Source organism: Zingiber officinale, chromosome 4A (assembly GCF_018446385.1).
Source record: "Zingiber officinale cultivar Zhangliang chromosome 4A, Zo_v1.1, whole genome shotgun sequence".
NCBI lineage: Eukaryota > Viridiplantae > Streptophyta > Magnoliopsida > Zingiberales > Zingiberaceae > Zingiber > Zingiber officinale.
In genome coordinates, this window is record NC_055992.1 from 127,174,637 (window position 1) to 127,200,800 (window position 26,164).

At 37.9% G+C, this 26,164-nt stretch overlaps 1 protein-coding gene across 1 annotated transcript; it reads left to right on the forward strand.

Moving 5' to 3' along the window:
* Window positions 1-583: 583 nt before the first annotated feature.
* LOC121971080 (OVARIAN TUMOR DOMAIN-containing deubiquitinating enzyme 10-like) lies at window positions 584-9,376 on the forward strand. Its single transcript, XM_042522179.1, has 13 exons — window positions 584-735; window positions 1,872-1,966; window positions 2,040-2,147; window positions 2,224-2,322; window positions 2,409-2,575; window positions 4,000-4,073; window positions 5,627-5,681; window positions 7,868-7,942; window positions 8,022-8,095; window positions 8,207-8,255; window positions 8,625-8,709; window positions 8,879-8,938; window positions 9,127-9,376. Exons 2-13 carry the CDS (start codon window positions 1,900-1,902, stop codon window positions 9,186-9,188), a joined length of 975 nt encoding a protein of 324 aa, XP_042378113.1. The 5' UTR covers window positions 584-735; window positions 1,872-1,899; the 3' UTR covers window positions 9,189-9,376.
* The last annotated feature ends 16,788 nt before the right edge of the window (window positions 9,377-26,164 follow it).

Here is a 26,164-nt window from a genome sequence, read left to right on the forward strand (position 1 = left end):
GAAATAAAAAAAAAAATCTAGTGATTTGATTCAATAGAATTAAGAGTTTTAAAATCGAATCAAATTAATCAAAATAATTAATATTTTTTTAAAAAAAATAAATTTCTAAAATAATCAAATTAAACTTCAAAATTACGAAATGATTAATTTCAATTTTTACAAACCCCTAATAATTATTGGCATATCGTTCCCTGCACGTCACCAACACTCCCATATCATTAATGAGACAAAGAAAGTGGAGTAAAAAATAGGCGAGAAGAATTTAGTGAAAACGCCTATAAATTAACGATACATATTGCTGACCCATCTCCCCACGTTTATTCTTTATAAGGTTAAGTGCCGATTCCAACTTTGATTTGTACTCTGTCTGTGTTTTCCGCCGTCTGATCCAATCAATGGGCGTGCCCACGTCGGATCCTACTCATCGGCCAGCTCATCGGTTCAAACATTGGACCGGCTCCAACTCCCACCCCGACCCGGTACGGTAACAGCCGCCAGAAACGACGGTGTGGCGCTTCGGGCCGGCAGCCTCGAGGCATTCAGGACGTACACGTGGCTCTCCCCGTGAGCGGAGGTCGCGGATTATAAAAGAGTGGAGGGAGCGAAGAATGAGGAACCTCCTGCCCGGCGATTCCCCAGTCGTCGGTGGCGCTTGGACGGCGACTTGCCTTATGAAGTCCATTTGAGTTCGTGTGGGGGAGATTTTACCCTTTTGGGGGGTTCGTCTTCGTTGAGGTAAGTGTTCCCGAGTAGGTTGCCTTGGTCGTGGTTGATGGTTGAAATTTATTGAGGATCATCCTATCCAATTGATGGTTTCGTGGATCAATCTTTAGCTTGCCTTTCCATATTAAGATGCTAGAGTAGTTGGATGCGGATTTTGATTTCCTTGGCTATAATTGGATCTTTTTAAGGGTGAGAACTGGAATTCATACAAGTACTGCTCCGTTCTCATTTGCAAGATTTTTGTTTTGGGAGAATATTTGGAGTTTCTTATCTGTGGTTATCTTCGAATTGTACTGCAATTTCGGCTACAGATTGGACAGTTCTTTTCTTTTCAAGTTTTCGTACTTGAACTTCTTCTATTAGGATCCATTTCACTTGAGAACAACAGAAGGTTTAGAACTTAGGATCAGATGTGAGATCACATACGACCCTCAGGATTCGGTTTTAAGCAATTGCTCGTTCCTTGACTTCAATTCCGTGTTTGCTCGTTCTTTCGTTGCTTTGATGTAAAGAAAAATAAAGGAAAGCAGTGATGGAGACTTTTTAACTAGCTGTTTTCTGGAAAATAAACTATCAGATTTTCTGCTGGCTTCTCTTATTTATTTATTTATTTTTACACTGAAACATCCCAAGTCATATATTAGCTGAGAAAAAGTTTAACAACTCTTTAATCAGGATACCAATTTAAGTGCAATGCAGTTCTGATCTTGTTTCAGATAATAACAATATAAACTTCAAAGTAATTACATCTAACGCTTTTGCGTTTGTGTCTCTGTGTGTGCACAAATGTTTAGGATGGTATTGCTACTCATTGTTCAATTTTGTCATTTGAAAGATTGATTTTTTCAACTGATTGATTCAATAAATATATAAATGCCAAATATTTCACATCATTCTGCTGCACGCCATTCTTATGATGGTTGTGCATGTGTTGTTTAATAGACATATGCCAAGAATGTCAAACACTTATGTTAAGATGCATGGTGCAGCTGCACGTTGATCTATAACTATGGTTGTGTTGGTCATGTTAAAAGGCATATGGTTCTGCTTTCCTTTTCTCTCCTAAATGTATGGTATAAATTGTCTTATTACTTCTTGTTTTTGTTCAATTTGAAATGGTTTAATATTTCTGTTTTCTTTTATTATAGTGCTTCACATGCAAGGGATGACTCTTTTATGTTAGAGAAATGCAACCTACGACTGTTGAAGCATTCTTCTGATGCAACAAATAACCCTGGGAAGGGTAATTTAATTCCCTTTGCTTGCACACAGTTGCCTTAATACATCAATGGCTGCTTATGAGAATGATTCTGAAGCTTATCAGTGGGATTTTGGTATCTTTGACCCATTACAAAACCCTCCATACTATGGAAGTGGAGCTGACCAGGAAACTACCTTTTATTCAAACTATTGTGTTAGAGAAGGTACGTTAATAATCCATGCTAGTGTTGGCATGATCCTCTTTTGTGTGCCTGCACTAAGACCGATTTTCTCAACTAGTTCATTCAGATACATCCAGAACTGCATGTGAAGAGCATATGCCTGAATCTGTTTTCACACAAAATCTGTTTGGGCCATATACAAGAGAGTATAACTCAGGTTCAGTGAATTACATTCTTTCTTTTATGTATAAATGGTGTACTGCAATTTTTATGTTACTTAAGAACTTCTGCTCATAAATATAGTGACTGAGGATGGATGGGAAGTTAACGATGAAACTAGACCCTCTAGTTTATGTTCTAGTCCTGGAGGCTACTCTTGTAGGAGAGAGTTTTCAATGAAAATATCAGATGAATATTCTGTTGTTGACGGAGAAGTTGGGAGAAGGTTAAATCAGATGCATCCAATCCCTGTAAGTTGCAGATATTCAAGTTTGTTTATTTGCTATCCTGATAGATACCATGTAAAAAATGCATTTCATATTCATGTTTATTTAATTTAATACTCTTGGCAAATTACACAGTTTTAGACGCCAATTTGTATGTATCACTATTTTAATATGATGATAAATGTACAATTTGAGAATACCAATAGTCAAACTAATAGTGTTGTTCATGGCAATGTTTATATTTCTTTAATTTGGTACTACAATTAAAATATTAAGTAAGTTTTGTTTTACTTGTAATGCTAGAAGTGAATCAATTAGAGTGGAAGGTGTAAGGGGTAGAGAAAGAGAGACAAAGAAAATATTAGTCATGGTAGTAAAAGAAAATGATCTAATTAAGCTGAATATTATTAATGATACGATCTTAACCTCAGTGAGGGATAAGATTCATGTAGCTAAACCCAAATAGTTGGGACAAAGATGCTAGATGACTACAACATCATATTACTGATCTTAACCTCAGTGAGGGATAAGATTCATGTAGCTAAACCCAAATAGTTGGGACAAAGATGCTAGATGACTACAACATCATATTACTAACGACATGAACTTAATTGATCTTAGTTGTGGTATAATTTTCATGTGGCCAACATGTGACATATAACTTGTTGTTCACTTGCTCTAGTATTGTAATATAATAAATGTGATTATTCCATGTGAGAACGGTACACAACTATTAATGATTGACTTGTAGTAAGGTTAGCAAGGGCGGAGCCACCTTATGGCCTACCTGCTCTATAGCCCAGGGGCTTGATGCCGACGAGGGGGAGGAGTGGCTGAATTTTCTATGGGAAAAAGAAAAAATATGTGAAAAAGAGAGGAAGTTAGCCCGGGTAGAAAAGAGAGGAAGTAGTCCGGAGGCTTTTTTTGTCCGATCAACCCAGGGGCTACAAATTTTATGGCTCCACCATTGAAGGTTAGAATGTTGGAATCACTCGCTTATATGTTAGGAATCAATATCTTTCCTTAGGGGCATACAATCCTAATGAGGATTAGTTAATTTGATATAGATTGAGATGTAAGATGCTACTTGAAACTAATGTGCTTTACATGAAGAACCATCCCAAGCTAAATTAGTACGTGTACATGTAAAGGACGTATAACTAGCCGTCAAGCTCATAATGATAGTTTCAGGTAGTGGGTCTAATTTGTTCCACATCAGATGTCTGGCTAGACTTTGAGCAGTTGAGTTACAACTCATTAGAAGATTATTTCTTTTTAATGTGGGTATAATGGATGTTGATTGCTAGTGAAACACAACCTCTCTTTCATGAGTCTAGGCACATTGCAGATACTACTGGATATCTATGTCTTACTTTTTCTATGGAAAAATTCTAGTGTTTCAATATTAACTACAAGGACATTGCATTATCATTGCTTGGTTTCTGCAGCATGTTCCTCGAATAAATGGAGATATTCCTTCTTTTGACGAAGCTACTTCTGATCATCAAAGGCTCCTAGAGAGGTACATCTCTTTTGGATTATTTATTTTTAGTGAGATCAATGAGATAATTTTAGTACAATGTCCACTCTTTCCTAGAGTAGAAATAACATTCAATAAAACAACTTGTTTATACCTTGAGGTTGGATTTAGTAATGCCTTTTTTGTTAGGTTGAAATATGGATAACTTAATGCAACAGAAGACACATCTGGTATTTGAATCCTTGATATCCAATGACACAACCTAGATAATACTCGTGTTCCAGCCTCTTCTTTCTTGAAATTAAGATTAAAGGTCTAGAGTTCTACATTTCTGAAGAGTGAACTTCTGGTTCTAATCAAGTCCTGGAATTTAATACATTGTTGATTTATGGGATATTTCTCTGATCCTTGTTAATTTTCCCAAAGGTTATGGTCATCCCAATAGAAACCATGTCAAGGCCTTGGTTGTTGTTACTCAGGTGTTTTCAGTAGTAAATTCACTTGGGAAGCAAAGAAACTTGCCTGACTTGTTTTTCTCTCACTATAGTTCCATTGTGGAAGAAAACATTCTGATTGAGATGGTCTGCTTCTTGAAAGGGAAAGAAAGCAATGGAAATTAGAAATTAAAAAAACAAAATCGACATTCAATGCTTGAGATGGTGTTTGACTAGTTTCACATGCTAGTACAGATGCTCCTGTTAACCGTGGATGCTGATGTTGGAGCAAATTTAGAAATTAAAAAAAAAAATTACATTCAATGCTTGAGGTGGTGTTTGACTAGTTTCACTTGCTACTATATTTGCTCCTGTTAACCTGGATGCTGATGTTGGAGCCCAAGGATTTGTCATTGGGATATCATGTGTTAGATTGCTAAGTGCATGGTTGGTTTTTGTATATGTGTATTTATTTTGACTATCAAGCTTTTCTTACTTAACTGTTTGTTGGGAAGGAATAAAATAAAACTCATGGATTTTCTCTTTCATTCTTATTATTTTATCTCAATGACCTTTCAATCATTTCAGATCCCTTTTTGAGGAGGTAGGACCGATAAAAGTTTCTTTTTTGATTCAATTTGTTCCCCTGACCTGTAGGAATTGATAACAATGCAAATCCCCCTATTTGCACAATTTGGCTCAATTACTAGAGTGATATATTATTTTTTCATCTTCCAATGAAAAATCATGGTGTAATGTGTATTCCATTTTGGATACTAGATGTAATAAATAAAAATGGCTATGACAGAATCTCAATATTGTTTTTAGGGTTTTTAGGGTTTAGGGTTTGTTTTATTTATTTGTAAAACAGCAACAAATAGTTTCACGTAACAAATTCATATTGCTGTTGTTTTTGTCTTCAGCTGATGTTATCCAAGTCCAACAACCATGAGTCTCCATTAGTAACTAATAAGAGTACAAATTATCTGCTTAACCCCCTGAAAGTATGAAAAGTATATCTTCCAATTGTATTAACTATATTTTCAACATACAAATTGACAAGACAAGTAACAATGATTATAACCAAGGTTATTATATAGATGTCAAGTTAATCCATCCTGAACTTCCTCCATATGAATGTCAGGGTTTCCTTATTTTCAGGTTGCGACTGTATGACTTAATTGAACGCAAAGTCCAAGGAGATGGTAACTGTCAGGTTCATTTTCTCTTCTATATAAAGACAAATTACTTTGTCCATACTGTACATACTAGTAGCACTTGTGACCCCCATCCCACTTTGACATGGGCATAGTTGATTGCCGAATAAGTTTGCCAATTGGATTATGTTCAATGTCATGATGATTCTTGTTGATTTGCAGATTGACTGTTTACTTCTCCATTTACTTCTTATACATACATTTACTTCTGTTATTTTTTTAGAAGCTTGAATGATGTGAATACTTTCATTTTTTCTGAGGGAAGTTAGTGAGGGAATTCCTTACCAAGGTACAATTTTTTTGGTTTTACTACAGGTTTAGCTGAACAAGACAATATCAATGCCAAATGACATTGACACAGCTTCACTTCTCTGCTCAATTGTGGATAAATTAACTTTGATCTTATTAACATGGGTTGGGGGGAGTATACTGTTGATTGATTCCTCATAAACTACCTTCACGTCCACACTAGATCGAGTGACTAGATGGAGAGAGAAAAAGAGTGATCACAATATCATCCAACAAGTGGTAAGGGTTTGGTGATTAGATTTCCAGGGCAATAATCATATGACTAATAAATGATTGTTATCTAGAGGCGCAGGCAAAAGATGTAATATTTTCTTGTGCTGACTTAATTTTAATCTTTGGTTCACAAATAGAACAGCAATTTTTGCCCATATTGACCAACATAACAAGATCTGGGACCATGTTCCCGCCAATATATGTTACTAACAACAAACAAATATATTCAGGTGGTATGAGTGAACTTCAATGCTTGAACTGGTTCTTCTACTCTGTGCTTGGATGCTCTGGTATTCTATTCTCCTATCTATCACATGCAAAATTCTTTTGGGAGTAACCATGTCTAACACTTGATTCCCAGATTATTTTTGGATAATGATAAAAATCAATTAGATTCCTTTGATTTCAATGAAATTACAACTAACTACTTTTGCACATAAAGACTATCAGGAGCTGTAATTCTGGACATCTCATGCTTCTCAAGATCTTGTCAGGCAGAATAATCATAGAAAGGATTGCCTGCTGCTGCCCCTTCTCACATTAAACACCTGCGAAGAAGCCGACCACAATGCGGGAGGTTACAATTGCATTGTGATAGGTGTTACTGGTACACTAATTTGTCTTGCAATTGCACAACCAAAGAGGAACTGCTGATCTCTTCAGATCGCAGTTGGTTGCATAGATGCTCACAAAAAGGAACCAACTAACACAACAACCTCATGCCAAAACTGCAGACGAAAGAAACTTGTGAAGAGAAGGGAACACTTTTTGAGTAAGTGGTTTTCCATTCTCTCATATGAGATTTGCTAGCTCAGTCAAACTAATTTTAGCTCAGTCAAACTAATTTGTTCCCAATCAAGAAATTCTGCCATGGATGACGTCTTGGGTAGTCTTTAAGACCTAGGAATGTTCTGCACTGCTAATTTTGTTGAACGAAGTGGTCATGTCAAAGCTTGCAAAGAGGAGTCAAGTTATGGAGATAGCCTCATGAGGAATCTGGACCTACAAGAAATTCACAGAGAGATGGGACCAGATCATGTGAGGTCATTCACAAGAAGAAAAAGAAGATTAAGTTGATATCTCTCTAGTTAGGTGTGGGTTCTGAGTCCGGTTAGTTTATGTAGTGTCATTAAGTTTCAGGGATTAATGCGTAAAAGATGCTCACATTTACAAAGTGGAGGCATACTCTTGATTACAATATATTTGTTTTCCTTTAACGAGCTCAACTGCCTTTTCTTCTCCATCCTTATATTGATACTGACAAGCATGATAGATTTCAGCCTGTAGTTTTGATGTTAACATATACAGATGAAGAAACTAGACTTTTGCTTTTTAGATTTTTTTAAACATAAGTAACAAATATCTTCTGTTGTTCCTTTATTTGGTGCGAATATGTTTTCCCCAATGCAGAAATTTCAATTCTACATTTGCAAATATGCTAAAGGATCTATAGGGTTCTGCACTGATATACAGAACCATTTTATGAAAATACAGAACCATTCATGCCAAGCTGACATGATTAGATTAACTGGATTTAGACAGAGAACCACTTCTAACAAAAATGGTCATAGTTTTAAATTAGCTTGTTCTACTTTTCATATTTTATCTTTATTAGTTTCTTAGAAAAAGATAAACTGACACATTAAAGTGCATGCTTCTTCAGTTCCGAGCACTTTCTGACCAATTATATCAAACATCTGAACATCATGAGTTTGTCAGGCAGCAAGTTGTTGAACAGGTTGATTTTTCAGTCAGTCTTCAATAGCTTCCTTCCACTTTCGACATGTTCCATTAGCACCTTGTTCTTTTCTTTTCAGCTAAAATCTCATCCTGAGATCTACGATGGGTATGTTCCAATGACATATAGTGACTACCTCAAAAAGATTTCACAGTATGTACCTTTTATTGAGATTATTTACCTTCATTCGAGGCCTTTCCCTAGAAACACCATATTTTCTCTATATTATGATCCCAATGACTTGGTTGTTTCCCTTGTTATCAGAAGCGGCGAGTGGGGTGATCACGTGACATTACAAGCTGCTGCAGATTCAGTATACGACTCTCTTCTTTGCTTTAAATTTTGTATTCGGGTTGCTTACAATTTATCAGTTATAGGGTTATTTCCAGTAGGATACTTTGGTTATTATTGGATGAATGAAAAATATAGATGCCAATAATGGAAAGAGAAGAAATTTCTTCAAAGTTCAAATTTAATGCCTGTCCCCTAGTTGATATTAGTCACATTTGAATTGCTTCTTCAAGAAATTAATGCCTGCCCCCTGTTTGTATTACCAATATTTCTTGTGTGTGATTTGTACATTTTTTTTATTATATGTTTTTCTTTTTATTGCTTAAACTGAATCTAGTTCTTGTACTTCTCAAATCTTAATAGTTTTCTTAATGGCCGACTTGTTTGGCAGTATGGAGTTAAAATTTTTGTCATGACATCATTCAAGGATACTTGCTATATTGAGATTCTGCCCAGCATCGAGAAATCAAAGCGAGGTACGATACAAATGACTGATTGCAGTTATATATTCTACCTAGATACAGTCCCCCCCCCCCCCCCGACAGGATGAAACTCAGATCTCTAAATATAACTTCGAGTCTAATATGCTTTCTTGTTTTCTGTTTCTGAAATGGAGCCGTGATGAAATTTCTGTTATTCGTGCAGTCATCTTCTTAAGCTTTTGGGCTGAGGTGCACTACAACTCAATTTATCTGGAAGAGCAAGGTAAAATATTATACTCTCAGTCTCATTGCTACACTTATGTATGAACAACAGGAAAATAGAAGGTAAAAGTAGTAACGAATTGTGTATGCACCAGTGCGAAGAAGAAGAAATGTCGGAAATAAGATGAATTTGAATTTGTTCATGAAACACTTGTTCTTTGTGTCAATTGTTCTCTTTTGCTTGTTCAGATCTCCCTACTGCAGACACAAAAAAGAAGAAAAGGTGGTGGCAGTTGGGAAACAAACATTGAGGGCATTGATCATTATTCAGAGTTCCAGCTCAAATTAGCGTATGATATTGACTCAAGCAAATTGTATATTAAACAATATCAATTTAACTTTCTCTTCAATCTTTCCAACTACAAGAAATATGTTAAATATAGATGAATAATAAATATTTTCATCTGAAGTAATAAATCAAGAGAGTTTTTAGGTCACAGTTCCTTTTTAGTTTCCATGCTACTATACAACAAAATGCAAGTTTGCTGATCATTTATAGATATTTGCTTGGCAGAATAACAAATATCACTGCATTTGGCAGAGAAATTGTCTGGGAATTCAAGTGAATTTTTCCATTAATTATGGATGGTTAATCATACATTTCTGTGCATCAAAGCTGTTCAGCTCGTTAAATAAAATGTTAAAGAAGTTGACTTAGTTTATGATTTGTTCGAACTCAAAGGGATAGCAAAATCAACGGGAACAAGCTCAACAAAATCTGAAGGGAAGACAAAGTCAACTCACCTGCTACTTAAAATATTAATTAACCTTACTATTTTAAAATAAATCTGACCTACTAATTAATTTTGATGAATTTAAAATAAAATTATGTTAATATTTTTTTATACTGAAAATAATTGTAAAACGTATTAGTAATTTTTTGTGATAGTATGATATCTTAAGATTGATAATACTGTGAGCGAAAAGATTATAAAAATATCTTCTGTCAGCGATATTAGAAAATATATCTTTTTCGATTTTTGGCTAAAGATCAAGTGTAGTATATATTTTTATTAGTTTAATATTTAATATAAAAAATTAAATTTTTATAAGAGAGCACCTGTTAGTAGCAATGTTTTGAAAACCGGATCGATTACTGAACTAGTGAGATGATCGGGTCGAAGTTTTTAATGTTTGATCGGTCGAACAATAATTAAAAATCATGTTTTAATCCTGATTTAACTTGCGATTTTGACCGATTTCGAACGATTTTGACCGGTTTTAAGCGATTTTGACTAGGTTTAAATGGTTTTGACCGGTGTTCTTGTCGGGAATCTGGGAAGACAGAACTGCTGGAACGACGTGTTTGGAATATTGATTGCATCTTCATGACCCGGATGGTGAGCTGTTTTCTGTGTTGACCAAGTCGTCCGATGTCCTCTGATCAACACTACTTGCAGCTAGCGACTAGGTCGCCTCGGTCCCTGGTACCTCGATGCTCGAGGCGGGTCCCACGAATGTATAAGCAATCGAATAATAATAGAACAACAAGATGAACGAATAATGAGTACGGGAACGCACCCTGACCCTGGGGGCACCCTCGGATGGATCGGTAAGCTGATCGCGGTGCTGATCGAGTCGTCACGACCCTGAAAGACAGATGAATGTGCCAGCTGAGGCGTTAGATTTGATTGCAGGGAGATGAGCATGACCTGGATCCGGTAAACAACATGCCGACTGAGAGACAATAGTGGCATGCCGACCGAGAGATGATGTCAGCACGCAAGCCGGGATATAATATCGGCACACAGGCCGAACACACCACAACGGCGCGGAGGCCGAAACAGATAAATACTGTGGAGGCTAAGAACTCGGGTGGGGGATGCTCGGAGGGCAAAGACCACGGATGAGGCGGCAACGGCAGTCGCTAAGGGCAGCGACAGTGGTATCAGCCAATGGGGTCGGTTGCGACAACGGCGACAGTCGTTGGGGGTCGGCGTCAGCGACTGCTGGAGGCATCGACGGTTGCTGGAGGTGGCAGCGGCCGCTGTAAGAGGTGGCAGCGGCCACTGTAGGTGGCAGATGCTGGATGCTGGAGCTGTTGATCGCTGGGGGCGATGTCCGGAGAGCAGCGGTTGGTGAAGACGGCGATGCCATCGGCGTACATCGGGAAGGAAAGACACCAGCGACCTACCGGAGGCTCTGGAGGCTGCTGGAGGAGGCATCGGTGCCTGTTGGGGGCGGCAGCGCGACCATTGGAGATAATTCGACTCCGAACGGGGGGAGATAAGCTGTTCTGATATGCTCTGTGACAGGGGAGATAGAATATCTAATATGCTGGTCCACGACCAGTGAAGACCGCTCGACCCCGAACGGGAGAGATTGAATATCCGATATGTGACGATCGCTCGACCCCGAACGGGGGAGATAGAAGATCCGATATGTGATGATCTCTCGACCTCGAATGGGGAGATAGAAGATCCGATATGTGATGATCGCTCGACCCCGAACGGGGGAGATAGAAGATCCGATAAAGACTGGTCCGTGACCAGTGAAGACCGCTCGACCCCGAACGGTGGAGATATGAGATCCGATATGTTGGTCCGAGACCTATGAAGGTCACTCGACCCCGAACGGGGGAGATAAAATGCTCTGATAAGCTAGTCGGTGAAGACACAGGTTTAAGGCCATCATTCAATCGTTGGTGGAGACATGGTTTAACGTCGCCGCTCGACGGTCTTCTAAGGCGGGGTTTAAGGTTGCCGCTCGACTGTCGGTGGAGACCTCGGTTTAACGTCGCTGCTCGATGGTCTTCACAGGGGTTTATAGTCGCCGCTTGATGGTCTTCACAAGGGGTTATAGTCGCCGCTCGACTCTGGAGTTTATAGTCGCCGCTCGACTCTGAGGTTTATAGTCGCCGCTCGATTTCTAGAGTCTGTGGCTCTAATATAATATAATCCCGGCCGATTGGCGCAGGAGTCTTCGTAAATACAATCCCGACCGATTGGCGCGGGAGTCTTCGCAAATACAATCTCGACTGATCGGCGCGGAAGTCTTCGTAAATACAATCCTGACCGATCGGCGCGGGAGTCTTCGTAAATACAATCTCGGCCGATCAACGCAGGAGTCTTCGCAAATATATTCCCGACCGATCGGCGCGGGAGTCTTCGCAAATATAATCCCGGTCGATCGGCGCGGGAGTCTTCGTAAATACAATCCGGGTCGATCGGCGTGAGAGTCTTCGGCAATGAGCCTGTGGCTCTAGTATAATAGAAACCTAACCGATCAGCACGGGAGTCCTTGCTCGAAAAATTATGATAGATTCTATGACCGAAAGAAAATATAATGGAAAAACTGACCTGCCGATCAGCAGAGGATCTGACTCAACTCTCGACTCCCGAATACCCGTGGAGTGAGGAGAATATGATATACTCGTCGAAACCCATCAAGGTCATGAATATGGCAGCATTTTCCGCCATTGTCCATCTTCACGTTCTAGATCAGGTGCGTTCCCACAGACGACGCCAAATATGTTCCTGTCGGGAATCTGGGAAGACGGAACTGCCGGAACGACGTGTCTGGAATATTGACCGCATCTTCATGACCTGGATGGTGAGTTGTCTTCTGTGTTGACCAAGTCGTCTAATATCCTCTGGTCAACACTACCTGCAGCCAGCGACCGAGTCACCTCGATCCTTGATACCCCAATGCTCGAGGCGGGTCCCACGAATGTATAAGCAATCAAATAATAATAGAACAACAAGATGAACGAATAATGAGTACAAGAACATATCCTGGCCTCGGGGGGCACCCTCAGATGGATCGGTGAGTTGATCGCGGTGCTGATCGAGTCGTCACGACCCTGAAAGACAGATGAATGTGATAGCTAAGGCGTCAGATCTGACTGCAGGGAGCCGAGCATGACCTGGATCCGGTAAACAACATGCCGGCTGAGAGACAATAGCGACACATCGACCGAGAGATGACGTCCACACACAGGCGGGAATACAATATCGACACACAGGCTGAACACCCCACAACGACGCAGGCTGAAACAGATAAATACTGTGGAGGCTAAGAACTCGAGCGACGATTGCTCGGAGGGCGAAGACCATGGATGAGGCGGCAACGGTAGCCACTAGGGGCAGCGACAGTGGTATCAGCCAATGGGGTCGACTGTGACAACGGCGACAGCCATTGGGGGGCGGCGTCAGCGACTGCTAGAGGCATCAGCGGTTGCTGGAAGAGGTGGCGGTGGCCGTTGTAAGAGGTGGCAGCAGCCATTGTAGGTGGCGAATGCTGGATGCTGGAGTTGTTGACTGCTGGGGGTCATGCCCGGAGAGCAGCGGTCGATGAAGACGACGATGCCGTCGGCGTACAGTGGGAAGGAAAGGCACCAGCGGCCTATTGGAGACACCGGAGGCCGCTGGAGGAGGCATCGGTGTCCGTTGGGGGCGGCGGTGCGCGCTGGCTCCCGAGTCTACCGGCTGTGGCGCATGGAGGCGGCTGCAGCGCGTGGAGGCAGCTACAATGCCTAGAGGCCGTGGTGACGCTCACTGGAGGAGGCAGCAGTAGCGTCAAGAAAGTCGGAGGCAGCGAGGCGGCAGAGGTATGCGTCGGCCAGAAGAGGGGGAGTGACGGTGGGCGTGGAGGAGGAGACCCCCCTCTCGCGTGCAAGGCTGGCGGCAGCCAAAAATCACCCCTGCACACAATGAACAGTGCCCCTTAAAAAACCAAACCCTTAATATGCCAAATGATGAAAATACCCTCCCATCCACTTGTGCTCATCTCATCCCCGAATCAACCGATTTTGATCGATTTTTTTTTTAATTTTTTGACTTTAATGGTTGATCGGACCAGATCAAGAGCCAGTTCGCGGTTCAATCGGTTGGACCGGCCGATCCGGTCCAATTTTCTCAACACTAGTTAGTAGTTTGCTATTGGAGTTCTTGAGCGTCGTCCTTGTATTGTACTATTGCATGAATTTGATTGTTCAATTTTTCACTATTTTTTTCATACCACTATATAAATAACCCAATCAGCCTCGGTCCTAACAATCAGGAGGCCCGGGGCGAAACGATCAAAATAGGTCCTTAATTTTTTTTTCATAAAGTAAAAATTATTTATAATGACTTCTTCTAACTTTTCTAGATGCAAAATCATCTATAATATTATTAATTTCAAGATTTTTTCTAAAATCTCTTTTTCAATAGATAAAATTGCTAATCCATTCAATCTCTCTTGTGACATTGTTGATCTCATGTATGTTTTTAACAATTTTAATTTTGAGAAACTCCTTTCAGCTGATCCTACGGTAACAGACATAGTTAACAATATTCTATAAGTAATTGCAACATTTGGATAACAATTTATATTTTTCACAAAATTAAGAATATCAATTGCTGACATTATCTCATTTGGTAAAGTCACTTGTAATATTTTTAATTCCGTAAACAAATCATCTAACTCAACATCTAATGAATTTTCATGCGTAAAAGTGGATGTTAAATTAATACAACATTTTGTCAACTCATCATTATCTAATGATTTTAATGTTTTCGAATCAAACAAAAAACCAAATATATTTTCAAATGTTTTCATTTCATCAAATCTACTTTTCAAAGAAGAAATTGTTATGTCTACAACAATCACAAAATAATCAATTCTAAAAGATTCTTCCGGTGATAGTGGAATTTCATCATATTCTTTCTCATCAAATTATTTTTTTCTAAAAATACGACGTTTCATTGAAAATGTTGGCTCTATATTCATATTAGATGCAAGACTTTTAGCAATAGTCAAACTTGTTGCAAAACCATCATTCCTATATTTTTCAAAATATGATATTACACCATCTAATTGTTTCATAGCAGAATCAATGCACATAGATTTTGATTGTAACTTCTTACTTATCATGTTTATAGCAAATAAAATGTCATACCAAATAACCGTACCAAGTAAAAATTCAAAACTTTCAATTGAGTTAATTATACTTTCAGCTTCACTCTTAGACTTTGCATCATCACAAATGTTATATAACTCTAATAAAGCACTTCGCACTTCAAGAGCCTGAAATCTAATAGCTTGAACACTTTTAATACGACTTTCCCAACGTGTGCTTGAAAAAGATTTGACAGTTAATCCTTTCACATTATCAAGTAAAACTTTCCATCTTTTAGGAGAACTTGAAAACAATATGTATATGCGTTGGACTACTCCAAAAAAAGAAACAGCTTTAACACAAGAATGTGCCATATCACTAAGAGTCAAATTAAGACTACGACAAGCACATGACATGTATAACGCTCTTGGATTTATTTCAAGCAACCTTTTTTGAACTCCTTGGTGTTTTCCTTTCATATTAGAACCATCATCGTAACCTTGACCTCTAATATTTTCAATACTAAAATCAAGTGATTTTAACACATTTTTTAATTGATTAAAAAGTCCAAAACCAGATGTATCATTAACTTTTAGAAACTCTAAAAAATACTCTTCTATCTTCACATTGCTAGATGACATATTAACACATCGTACTATGAAAGTCATTTGTTCTTGATGACTTATATCTAGAGTACAATCAAGAATTACTGAAAAATATTTTACCTCCTTAATTTTCTTAATGTTAATACTTCTAACATTATCAGCTAAAAGAGAAATCAACTCATTCTGAATTTTATGACCAAGATAATGATGATGAATTTTATGATTTTGAATGCGTCTAATATGATCTTGTATCACAACGTCAAATTCAGCAATCATTTCAATCAATCCTAAAAAGTTTCCATTACTTTCTTGATATAGTTTCTCATTAGATCTTCGAAAAGCCAAACAACGTTTAGAAAGACATTTTACAATTGCTAATATTCTTGTAAGAACTTGTCTCTAACGCTCTTTTTCTTTAGAGATTTCTCGTTGTAGATCTTTATCAATTGTTTCATTTTTATCTAATCTCATTTTTAATTCTTTCCAAGAGTTCATATTAGTTATATGTTCAATAGAATTTTCATGTTCTTTAAGTCGTTCACTGATATGTTTCCAATCTCTAAACCCATCATTTGCTAAAGAACTTCTATTGTTTTCAGATTTAAATAACTTACAACAAAAGCAATAAACTTTATCTACATGTTTACTGTATACCAACCACTTTCGGTCTCTTACCTCTCCATTACTTAATTTTTTAAAATAATGAGTACTTGAAAAATATCTAGAGTAGTGATCAAAAGGAAATATGAGATTCATTTTTCTTATAGGCCCCTTTTCTGTTGGTGCGGTTAGCACTAACGGTCTAACCCAGGTTTTGATGAATGACAAATCAGGTTAAGTTAGGTTCGTCGTTATCTAACACTCTGATCGAGTGTGCAGGATAAGTCCAGACAGGACGACGGGTTGACCGGATGTCTGGCACGAAGTCCAGCTAGGTCGACGGGCTGACCGGATAGCTGGCAAGAAGTCCAAGCGGGTCGACGGGCTGACCGGACGCTTGGCGAGAAGTCCAGCTAGGTCGACGGGCTGACCGGATAGCTGGCGAGAAGTCCAAGCGGGTCGACGGGCTGACCGGACGCTTGGCAAGAAGTCCAGCTAGGTCGACGGGCTGACCGGATAGCTGGCAAGAAGTCCAGACGGGTCGAAGGGCTGACCGGACGTCTGGCAGGTAAGTGAGGTAAGTCACTGGAGGGGAGTGACTGCGAGGACGCGTTCCCGGGAAGGGAACATTAGGCGTCGATCCGGCTTAGAACCATTTCGGATGTCTAAGTCGAGATCGTGACTAGATTCCGGTCTCGGAAAGACGGAATCTAAGTCATACTACTTGTGCTAATTCCTACTATGATAAAATGTGCTAACAATCTGTTTTGCAGGATATATATTGCCTCGGACTAACTTTGTTTTGCAGGAAAAAGGAGATTTCTGGAACAAGGTGGTCCGGGCGCCCGGAAGGCAAATTCTATCCAGCCAAGTCGTCGCCACGTGGAGCATCTCGGTTTGAGCAGCTACGTCACATTCCAGGCGCCCGGAAGGAATCCAGGCGCCCGGAGCAGCATATAAAAGAAGCCCCAGGCAGGAGCTTCAGAATCAATAATTAATCTGAGAACTCTTCTACTGCTGGTCTTGCTGCTCGACGTTCAGTGCGACACCAACAACGCTCCGACAAAGTGCTCCTTCGGTTTTTATTTAATTTCCTTGTCGGTATTGCTTTATTTTCACTAGCATTTCCTGTATTCATTCTGTAATCATATTTCGACTTGTTAGTGATTGCCCAACGAAAGTGGTCAAGGACCACGGGCCTTCGAGTAGGAGTCGTCACAGGCTCCGAACGAAGTAAAAAACATTTGTGTCTATTTTACTTTTCCGCTGCGTTTATACTCTAAAATTTCTAATCGATATTCACCCCCCCTCTATCGAATCTAACGGTCCTACAAGTGGTATCAGAGCAGGTACTGCTCTGATTTGGTGCAACCACCAATCAGACTGGGGGTGAAATTTTTTTTGGTCTTCAGTTTTACACTTAAACTCAAAACTGGTTTATCATTTTTTTAAAATATTTTTTGTTGCAATTAAAACTAAATTGGTGCAACACCAATCTAGATTTTTTTTATTCTCTCTTCCCGCACTACTAATCCAAGACCAAGTCTTGGGATTTTTTTTGGTTATTTATCTGTGTACAGGATGTCCCAACAAGAAGGCTTCAGCACAGTACGACCTCCACTTTTCAACGGGAACGATTTTCCGTACTGGAAGAAGCGCATGGAGGTCTACCTCAAAACAAACTTCGACCAGTGGATGAGCGTTACGAGGCCCTACAAAATTCCAGCAGACACTTCCGGGAATATACTGGATCCTGAAGACTGGACAGCTGATTTGAAGAAGAAAGCATCAACAGAAAATAAAGCAATCAACACTCTACAGTGCGGATTAACAAGAGAAGAACTAAACAGAGTCGGTCCACACAAAAACGCTAAAGAGCTGTGGTACAAATTGAACGAGCGACGCCAAGGTAACCAAACGAGACTTGCTCTTGAATAAAATTTTTAATATAAAAATGCAGGAAGGTGAAACGGCGAATCAGCTCCACGCGAGGATCAAGGATATCCTCAACGGGCTTCATGCGATAGGCCACCAAATAGATATTAGAGACTTAATAAGGTACGCATTAAACGCCTTTCCACGTAATAGTTTGTGGGCATCAATAGTGGATGCCTACAAAATTTCTAAGAATCTTTCTAAATTAAAATTAGATGAGCTTTTCTGTGAATTAGAATTACACGAACAAACTAATGCTGGAGCCAAGAAAGGTATAGCTTTATTTGCAGGTTCCTCCAAAGAAAAGAAAAGCAAGCCTGAATTTGAAGAAGACTCCGACCAAGTCTCTGAAGACGAAGAACACCTGGTGAACTTGGTAAGAAAAATGTTCACCAGGAGAAAGAGGAGCTTCAGCAAAAAGGATCTTCAAAAGATCAGTTCTCCCTCAGAACAAAAGAACGTGACTTGCTACGGCTGCAATAAAAAGGGACACTACAAGAACGAATGCCCAAAACTGAAGTTCGACAAACCAAAGCTAACCAGAAAGAAGACACTCAAAGCAACGTGGGACGACTCCTCGGACGAATCAGAGGAAGAAGAGCAGAAACATCAGAGCCACCTCGCACTGATGGCCCGCGAAGACGAAACAGAAGACGAGTCGGAAGATGAAGACGGGTCTGAACCCGAAACAAGCCACGAGTCCGTACTCGTTTCCGAAGGCCCGAATGAGGTATATTTTAATTTAAACAAAAAATTTTTTAGAATTATTTCCTGTTTAAATAGTAAATTAACCAAAATAGAAAATGAAAACAAATCACTTCTTGAGGAAAATCAAAACCTCAAGGAACAAATCAAAAATTCAGATCCAACTCAAGATCTAACACTTGAGGAGGAGAATTTATCACTAAAAAATGAGATCAACAGTTTAAAAGGAATGTTAGAAAAATTCACAACAAGATCAAAAAATCTTGACTTAATCCTGAACAATCAAAAAGCATGTTATAATAAAACCGGACTCGGATATAAGTCAAACTCAAATAAAACTTTTAAGTCATTAATAACTCAATACAAATCAACTAATCAAGCTTGGGTTCCGAAAGTGTGCTTAACCACGCAAGTAGGACTCAATCAATATTATATACCTAAAGAAAAAATACATTATATAAAATCAAATAAACCAAATCAAAATTCAAAATACAAACCCAAATCAAATTCAAAATCTAAACACTTTAAAAATCAACAAAATTATCATAAAGTTAACCATAACTATAAAAAGAATCGACACAAACCAAAAATCAAAATTTTAAATAATGGCCAATAATTCAGGGGGAGGCTCCAGAATAGCTGGCACCTCCAAAACTAACTTACCCGACAGGGTAACCCAAAACAAATTAACCCGACAGGGTAATTAGGATTAGAGACCAAGTTTAACTTGAATCATGGTACTGGTGAAATTTTTGGATGATAGTACGTTAGGGAAGCTTGGGCATCGCATGTCTAGAAAGATATGACTTCGATCTGGTGCATTTGGCCAAGTGGAACTGACCGAAGCTACCCTTAAATGGATCCTAATCAGTTAGACCAAGGTTGAGTACTAAGCTCCGTGGATAGGACTATTCGGAAAACCTCGAAAGGTTGGTTACTTCTAATGACGTCCATGTGACTCACCAAGCTTAGAAGTTTATCCGAAGAATGCCTGTTTGTAGAGACCAAAACTAAACCTGAATCTAATGCTAGTTAAACCAAACTCTGTAACCAAACCAATTTCATCTCACAAAATCATAGGATTCCCTGATTGATAATATAGATCGGGTGAGATGAATAAGGCTAAAATTTTAAACTTAAAAATTAATTTCAAAATTTTAATTTTAAACTTAAAAATTAATTTCAAAATTTTAATTTTAAACTTAAAAATTAATTTCAAAATTTTAATTTTAAAACTTAACTTAAATAAGGTCTGCTCAAAAAGACTAACTTTAAATCCCACTTACTGTAGGAAACCAAGTGGATTTTGGACAGTGGTTGCTCCAAACATATGACTGGAGATCACACCAAGTTCACTCAACTCACTTACAAAAGCTTAGGAACAGTTGCCTTTGGAAACAACGGCAAACTCAAGGTAATTGGTATAGGTAATATTGAATTAAAATTAGACTTTATAATTACAAATGTTTTACTTGTTGAAAATTTTAAATATAATCTTCTGAGTATAAGTCAATTATGTGATACTAGGTATAAGGTTAAATTTCTATCCACAGAGTGTTTAATCAAACATCTAGATAATCCTACCATAAGCCTAAAAGGTTTTAGAAAAGACAACATCTATGTCATCAACTTAACCATTTCTTCCATTAAATGTTATTTAACGCAAAAAGAAGAAACTTGGTTATGGCATAGGCGAATGTCTCACACCAACTTCAAAAATATAAGTAAACTAAATGGACTTGTGAGAGGCTTACCAAAATTACCTAACTTAGATTCAATCATATGTAATGTTTGTCAACAAGGCAAACAAACTAAATCCACTCACAAACAAACAAATCAGCCACAAACTAACTCAATATTAGAACTTCTACATTTAGACCTTTTTGACTCCCATGGAGTCAAATCTATAAATGGAAACTTATATTGTTTAGTAATTATAGATGATTATTCTAGGTTTACTTGGGTAAAATTCTTAAAACATAAAGATGAAACTTTTGAAATTTTTACAAATTTTTGCAAACAAATTGAAAACGAAAAAGATATTAAAATTAAAAGAATTAGGAGTGACAACGGGGGAGAATTTAAAAATCACAACTTTAACAGTTTCTGTCTTGAAAACGGTTACCACCATGAGTTCTCATGCCCTAAAACCCCCCAACAAAATGGGATTGTAGAAAGAAAAAATAGAACCTTACTTGAAGCTTCTAGAACAATATTAAATGAGTATAACCTACCTAAATACTTTTGGGCAGAAGCCGTCAGAACAGAACAACAATAAATAAAACCCATAACAAAACATTCTTCGAAATGTTTTATAATAAACATCCAAATATAAAATATTTTAAAGTATTTGGGTGCCCAGTCTTTATTTTAAATACAAGAGAACACTTAGGAAAATTCTCCTCTAAAATTGAAAATGGAATTTTTGTAGGATATTCCCTAAATAGTAGAGGCTATAGAATTTACAATAAGGTTACCTTAAAAATTGAAGAAACAACTAATGTAAAATTTGAAGAAACTAAACAAGACTTAGAACTTACACAACCACCTGAATTTGTTCCAGAAACCAACTAGACTCTAAGTCATGAAGAAGAGGAACAACATCAAGAAAGTCAACCCACTAGAACAATAAGGGTTAACCCAAATCACCCAACTGATCAAATAATTGGTGACCCAGACTTGAGAGTTCAAACCAGATCATCTTTTAGAAACCTAAGTCAAATTTCTTTAATTTCAAAAATTGAACCCAAAACTGTGGATGAATCCTTACTAGACCCAGACTGGATTATAGCTATGCAAGAGGAACTAACCCAATTTGAACGTAATGAAGTTTGGGACCTAGTACCACTACCTAAGAACAAGAAAATAATAGAAACAAAATGGGTATTCAGAAACAAATTAAGTGAAACTGGAGAAATTACTAGAAATAAAGCTAGGCTAGTTGCCAAAGGGTTTAGTCAGGTTGAAGGACTTGACTATGATGAAACCTATGCCCCAGTAGCCAGATTAGAATCCATTAGAATGTTACTAAGTTATGCAGCCCACAAGGGATTTAAACTATACCAAATGGATGTTAAGTCTGCCTTTCTTAATGGACTAATTAAAGAAGAAGTTTATGTAAGTCATCCTCCTGGGTTTGAAAGTCTAGAAAGTCTAGAACACCCTGATCATGTTTTTAGGTTAAAGAAAGCTTTATATGGCCTTAAACAAGCACCCAGGGCATGGTATGAAAGACTAACATCGTACTTAACATCTAAAGGATTCAACCAAGGTCAAATTGACCCAACCTTGTTTGTTAAATCTTTAAATACAGACATATTTATTGCACAAATATACGTAGATGATATAATATTTGGTTCAACAAATTCAGAATTTTTAGAAGAATTTATTAATCTAATGGAAAAATAATTTGAAATGAGCTTAGTAGGAAAATTAACTTATTTCTTAGGATTACAAATCAAACAAACAAATGAAGGAAATTATATTTATCAACATAAATACACTAAAGACTTACTTAAAAAATTCGGAATGGAAAATACAAAAAAAATAAAAACACCTATGGCAGTAAACACAATCTTAGACAGTGACCCAAATGGAAAACCAATTGACTTAAAACATTATAGGAGTGCAATAGGTAGCCTACTGTACTTAACTGCAAGCCGACCTGATATTTTATTTGCAGTTAGTATGTGTGCTAGATATCAAACTTGTGCTAAGGAATCCCATTTGACACAAGTTAAAAGAATTTTTAGATATCTTAAAGGAACAACAAATGTAGGAATCTGGTATCCTAGGACAAATAATTTTGAACTAATAGGGTACTCTGACTCAGATTATGCTGGATGTAAATTAGACCGCAAAAGCACAAGTGGTGGATGCCAATTACTAGGTTCATCACTTGTTAGCTGGTTTAGTAGAAAGCAACATTGTGTTGCTCTATCTACAACTGAGTCAGAATACATAGCTATAGGCGAATGTGTTGCACAATTATTATGGATGATACATACTCTAAAAGATTTCAACTTAAATATCACAAATGTAAAAGTATTAATTGACAATATAAGTTCAATTAACTTAACCAAGAACCCTGTGCATCATTCAAGAACCAAACATATTGAAATTAGGCACCACTTTATCAGGGATCATGTTACTAAAGGTGATATTGAACTCAAATATATTGAGTCCAAATCAAATTTAGCAGACATTTTCACAAAACCACTCCCTGAAAGTGAGTTTAGCAACTTACGTCGAAAATTAGGGATGTGCTCAATAGACTAGAAATTTTAAATTTCAAAAATACTTTCAAAAATAGTTTTATCAATTTATAAGTTAAACTTGTTTGATTTCAAAGCTTTCCATTTTTAGATTTTCAAAAACAGTTTTGGCCTTAGACTAGTTGTGAATCCTTAGAAAGCATGTACCCATAAGTCTAGTTTTTTAGCATCTCACCAACACCTTAGGTTTACCTTGCTTGTGTTTGACAAACATAGAAAGGGGTGAGATGCATAGGCCAATTTTCTGAACTTAAGATGCTTATTTCAGTGCATCAGCATAAGTCTGGACGTTAAATACAACTCAGATATTAATCAGATTAAGTTGATCAGTCAAGTCAACTTAATCTGACTAACCAAGTGAAAGCTACTATCTTCTGATAATCAGTTAGTGCCTAATTGGTTAGACAGCTGGTTAAATTTAAGTATCAAGATCAGGGGGAGAATTAACTAAAAATTTTGTGTGTTTGAAAAATATTTTTAAAACTAATTTATGTTTACAAAAAGTTAAACTTAACTAAGTGTTTGAAAAACTTGGAAGGTTAATTCCACCTAATTTTCAAACCTGATTTAAAAAGTTGACTATTAAACTTTACAAATTTAGCTTTTATCAAATTAGCCTTAAAAATTTATTTTGGCAAAATTTAATCTCACTTAATTTTTGCTTTATTTTGAAAAAGTGAAGTTGAAAATTTACCTTTTGAAAAGTAAATGTTACTTAAACCGAAATTTTTTTTTGAAAAGTTGAAAAACTTGATTTAAAATTTTACACGCCTGAAAGGTTAAAACTTGATTAACTTTATACTTTTACTTGGATTTTTTGCTTGAATTTTTGAACCAAACTCAGATATTTTTCAAGATCAGCTGTTTTATAGTAACTCTACACTATGTTTACCCTTGTTTTTTTTTATGAATGTCAAAGGGGGAGGGTTAGGTGGTTAAGTTAGAGCAACCAAATGCAAACTTGAAAAACTAACTTAAAAACCTCGAAAATCATGCTTGATTTTTGCATATATTTATCACTAACTTAACCAGGTTGTCATTCCATCAAAAAGGGGGAGATTGTTGGTGCGGTTAGCACTAACGGTCTAACCCAGGTTTTGATGAATGACAAATCAGGTTAAGTTAGGTTCGTCGTTATCTAACACTCTGATCGAGTGTGCAGGATAAGTCCAGACAGGATGACGGGCTGACCGGATGTCTGGCACGAAGTCCAGCTAGGTCGACGGGCTGACCGGATAGCTGGCAAGAAGTCCAAGCGGGTCGACGGGCTGACCGGACACTTAGCGAGAAGTTCAGCTAGGTCGACGGGCTGACCGGATAGCTGGCGAGAAGTCCAAGCGGGTCGACGAGCTGACCGGACGCTTGGCAAGAAGTCCAGCTAGGTTGACGGGCTGACCGGATAGCTGGCAAGAAGTCCAGACGGGTCGAATGGCTAACCGGACGTCTGGCAGGTAAGTGAGGTAAGTCACTGGAGGGGAGTGACTGCGAGGACGCGTTCCTGGGAAGGGAACATTAGGCGTCGATCCGGCTTAGAACCATTTCGGATGTCTAAGTCGAGATCGTGACTAGATTCCGGTCTCGGAAAGACGGAATCTAAGTCATACTACTTGTGCTAATTCCTACTATGATAAAATGTGCTAACAATCTGTTTTGCAGGATATATATTGCCTCGGACTAACTTTGTTTTGCAGGAAAAAGGAGATTTCTGGAACAAGGTGGTCCGGGCGCCCGGAAGGCAAATTCTATCCAGCCAAGTCGTCGCCACGTGGAGCATCTCGGTTTGAGCAGCTACGTCACATTCCAGGCGCCCGGAAGGAATCCAGGCGCCCGGAGCAGCATATAAAAGAAGCCCCAGGCAGGAGCTTCAGAATCAATAATTAATCTTAGAACTCTTCTACTGCTGGTCTTGCTGCTCGACGTTCAGTGCGACACCAACAACGCTCTGACAAAGTGCTCATTCGGTTTTTATTTAATTTCCTTGTCGGTATTGCTTTATTTTCACTAGCATTTCCTGTAATCATATTTCGACTTGTTAGTGATTGCCCAACGAAAGTGGTCAAGGACCACGGGCCTTCGAGTAGGAGTCGTCACAGGCTCCGAACGAAGTAAAAAAACATTTGTGTCTATTTTACTTTTCCGCTGCGTTTATACTCTAAAATTTCTAATCGATATTCACCCCCCCCCCCCTCTATCGAATCTAACGGTCCTACATTTTCAACTAAAATATTATGTGCATTATTATCAATATTATCCCAATTCCTTGGATCATATATACCAAGTGGAGGAATGAATTGTTTATCAATATTAGTATTCTCATTATCTACTACATTAGTAATATTTTCATGCTCTCTTAAATTATCTCTATCCTTATTAACATCATGAATTTCATTAGACTCATCATTAACGTCATAAATTTTATTAGACTCATCATTAACGTCATGAATTTCATTAGACTAACATCATGTATTTCAGTAAACTCATCTATATTATCCCTATTTAAATTTTCTATATTTTCATTAGAACTTGATCTTTTAATAAAGAATTTATTAAGAGCATCTCTTTGTGATTCACTTAATTGTTCTATTCTTTTTTTTTTTTTTTTCTTTTTTCACATCCAGAAATATGTTTTCTAGGCAATATATTATAATGCACAAAATTACAATAATTGTAAAATTATAATTTAAATAAACTGAATAAAATTCTAATTTAAATTAATTGGAATAAATGCACCTGGATGAAAAAGATGAGTAGATGATAACCCGCAACCGCCGCAACTATAATTTAATTATGTTGCTGTACAATAGAATGAAAAAAGTTAAAATATAATGACAACAACTCGCTATGCATAAATAAAAATATTGTGCATAATTTTAACAATTAAAAAATAATAGTTAAAGGAAATTATGTGATTTTAGTTAGTTGTAATCAAACTCTACTCAACTATATAGATGAATCTCATACAAACTAGCACTGTACTCTACTCTACGAATAAACAACAGTTACAAAGGAAAAAATTAGCACTGAGAATAGAAATCACACACACACAAACTAATTCAGCTTACTGTAGGAGATCCTGGTGCAGCCGTGTAGAGAAGAGGCAAAGGCGCAGAAATTGCAAAAAGAATCCAAGAGAACAGAGCGAATCTGGAAAAGGAGAGCGTCGACAGAAGTTGCAAAAGCCAAAAGCTTGAGCTTGTCTGCTTGTGCGGCGACGGAAGAGACAAGCTTGTGCGGCGGCGGAAGAAGAGAAATTTGAGCTTGTCTTGTACGGTGGCGGAAGAGACAAG

Excerpts from the sequence above, each read along its gene's own strand:
- LOC121971080 (XM_042522179.1), top strand. The coding sequence starts at position 1,900 with ATGTTAGAGAAATGCAACCTACGACTGTTGAAGCATTCTTCTGATGCA. Across the intron at positions 7,943-8,021 it reads GGCAGCAAGTTGTTGAACAG|CTAAAATCTCATCCTGAGAT; the intron begins GTTGATTTTTCA and ends TTTTCTTTTCAG. Across the intron at positions 8,096-8,206 it reads TACCTCAAAAAGATTTCACA|AAGCGGCGAGTGGGGTGATC; the intron begins GTATGTACCTTT and ends CCTTGTTATCAG.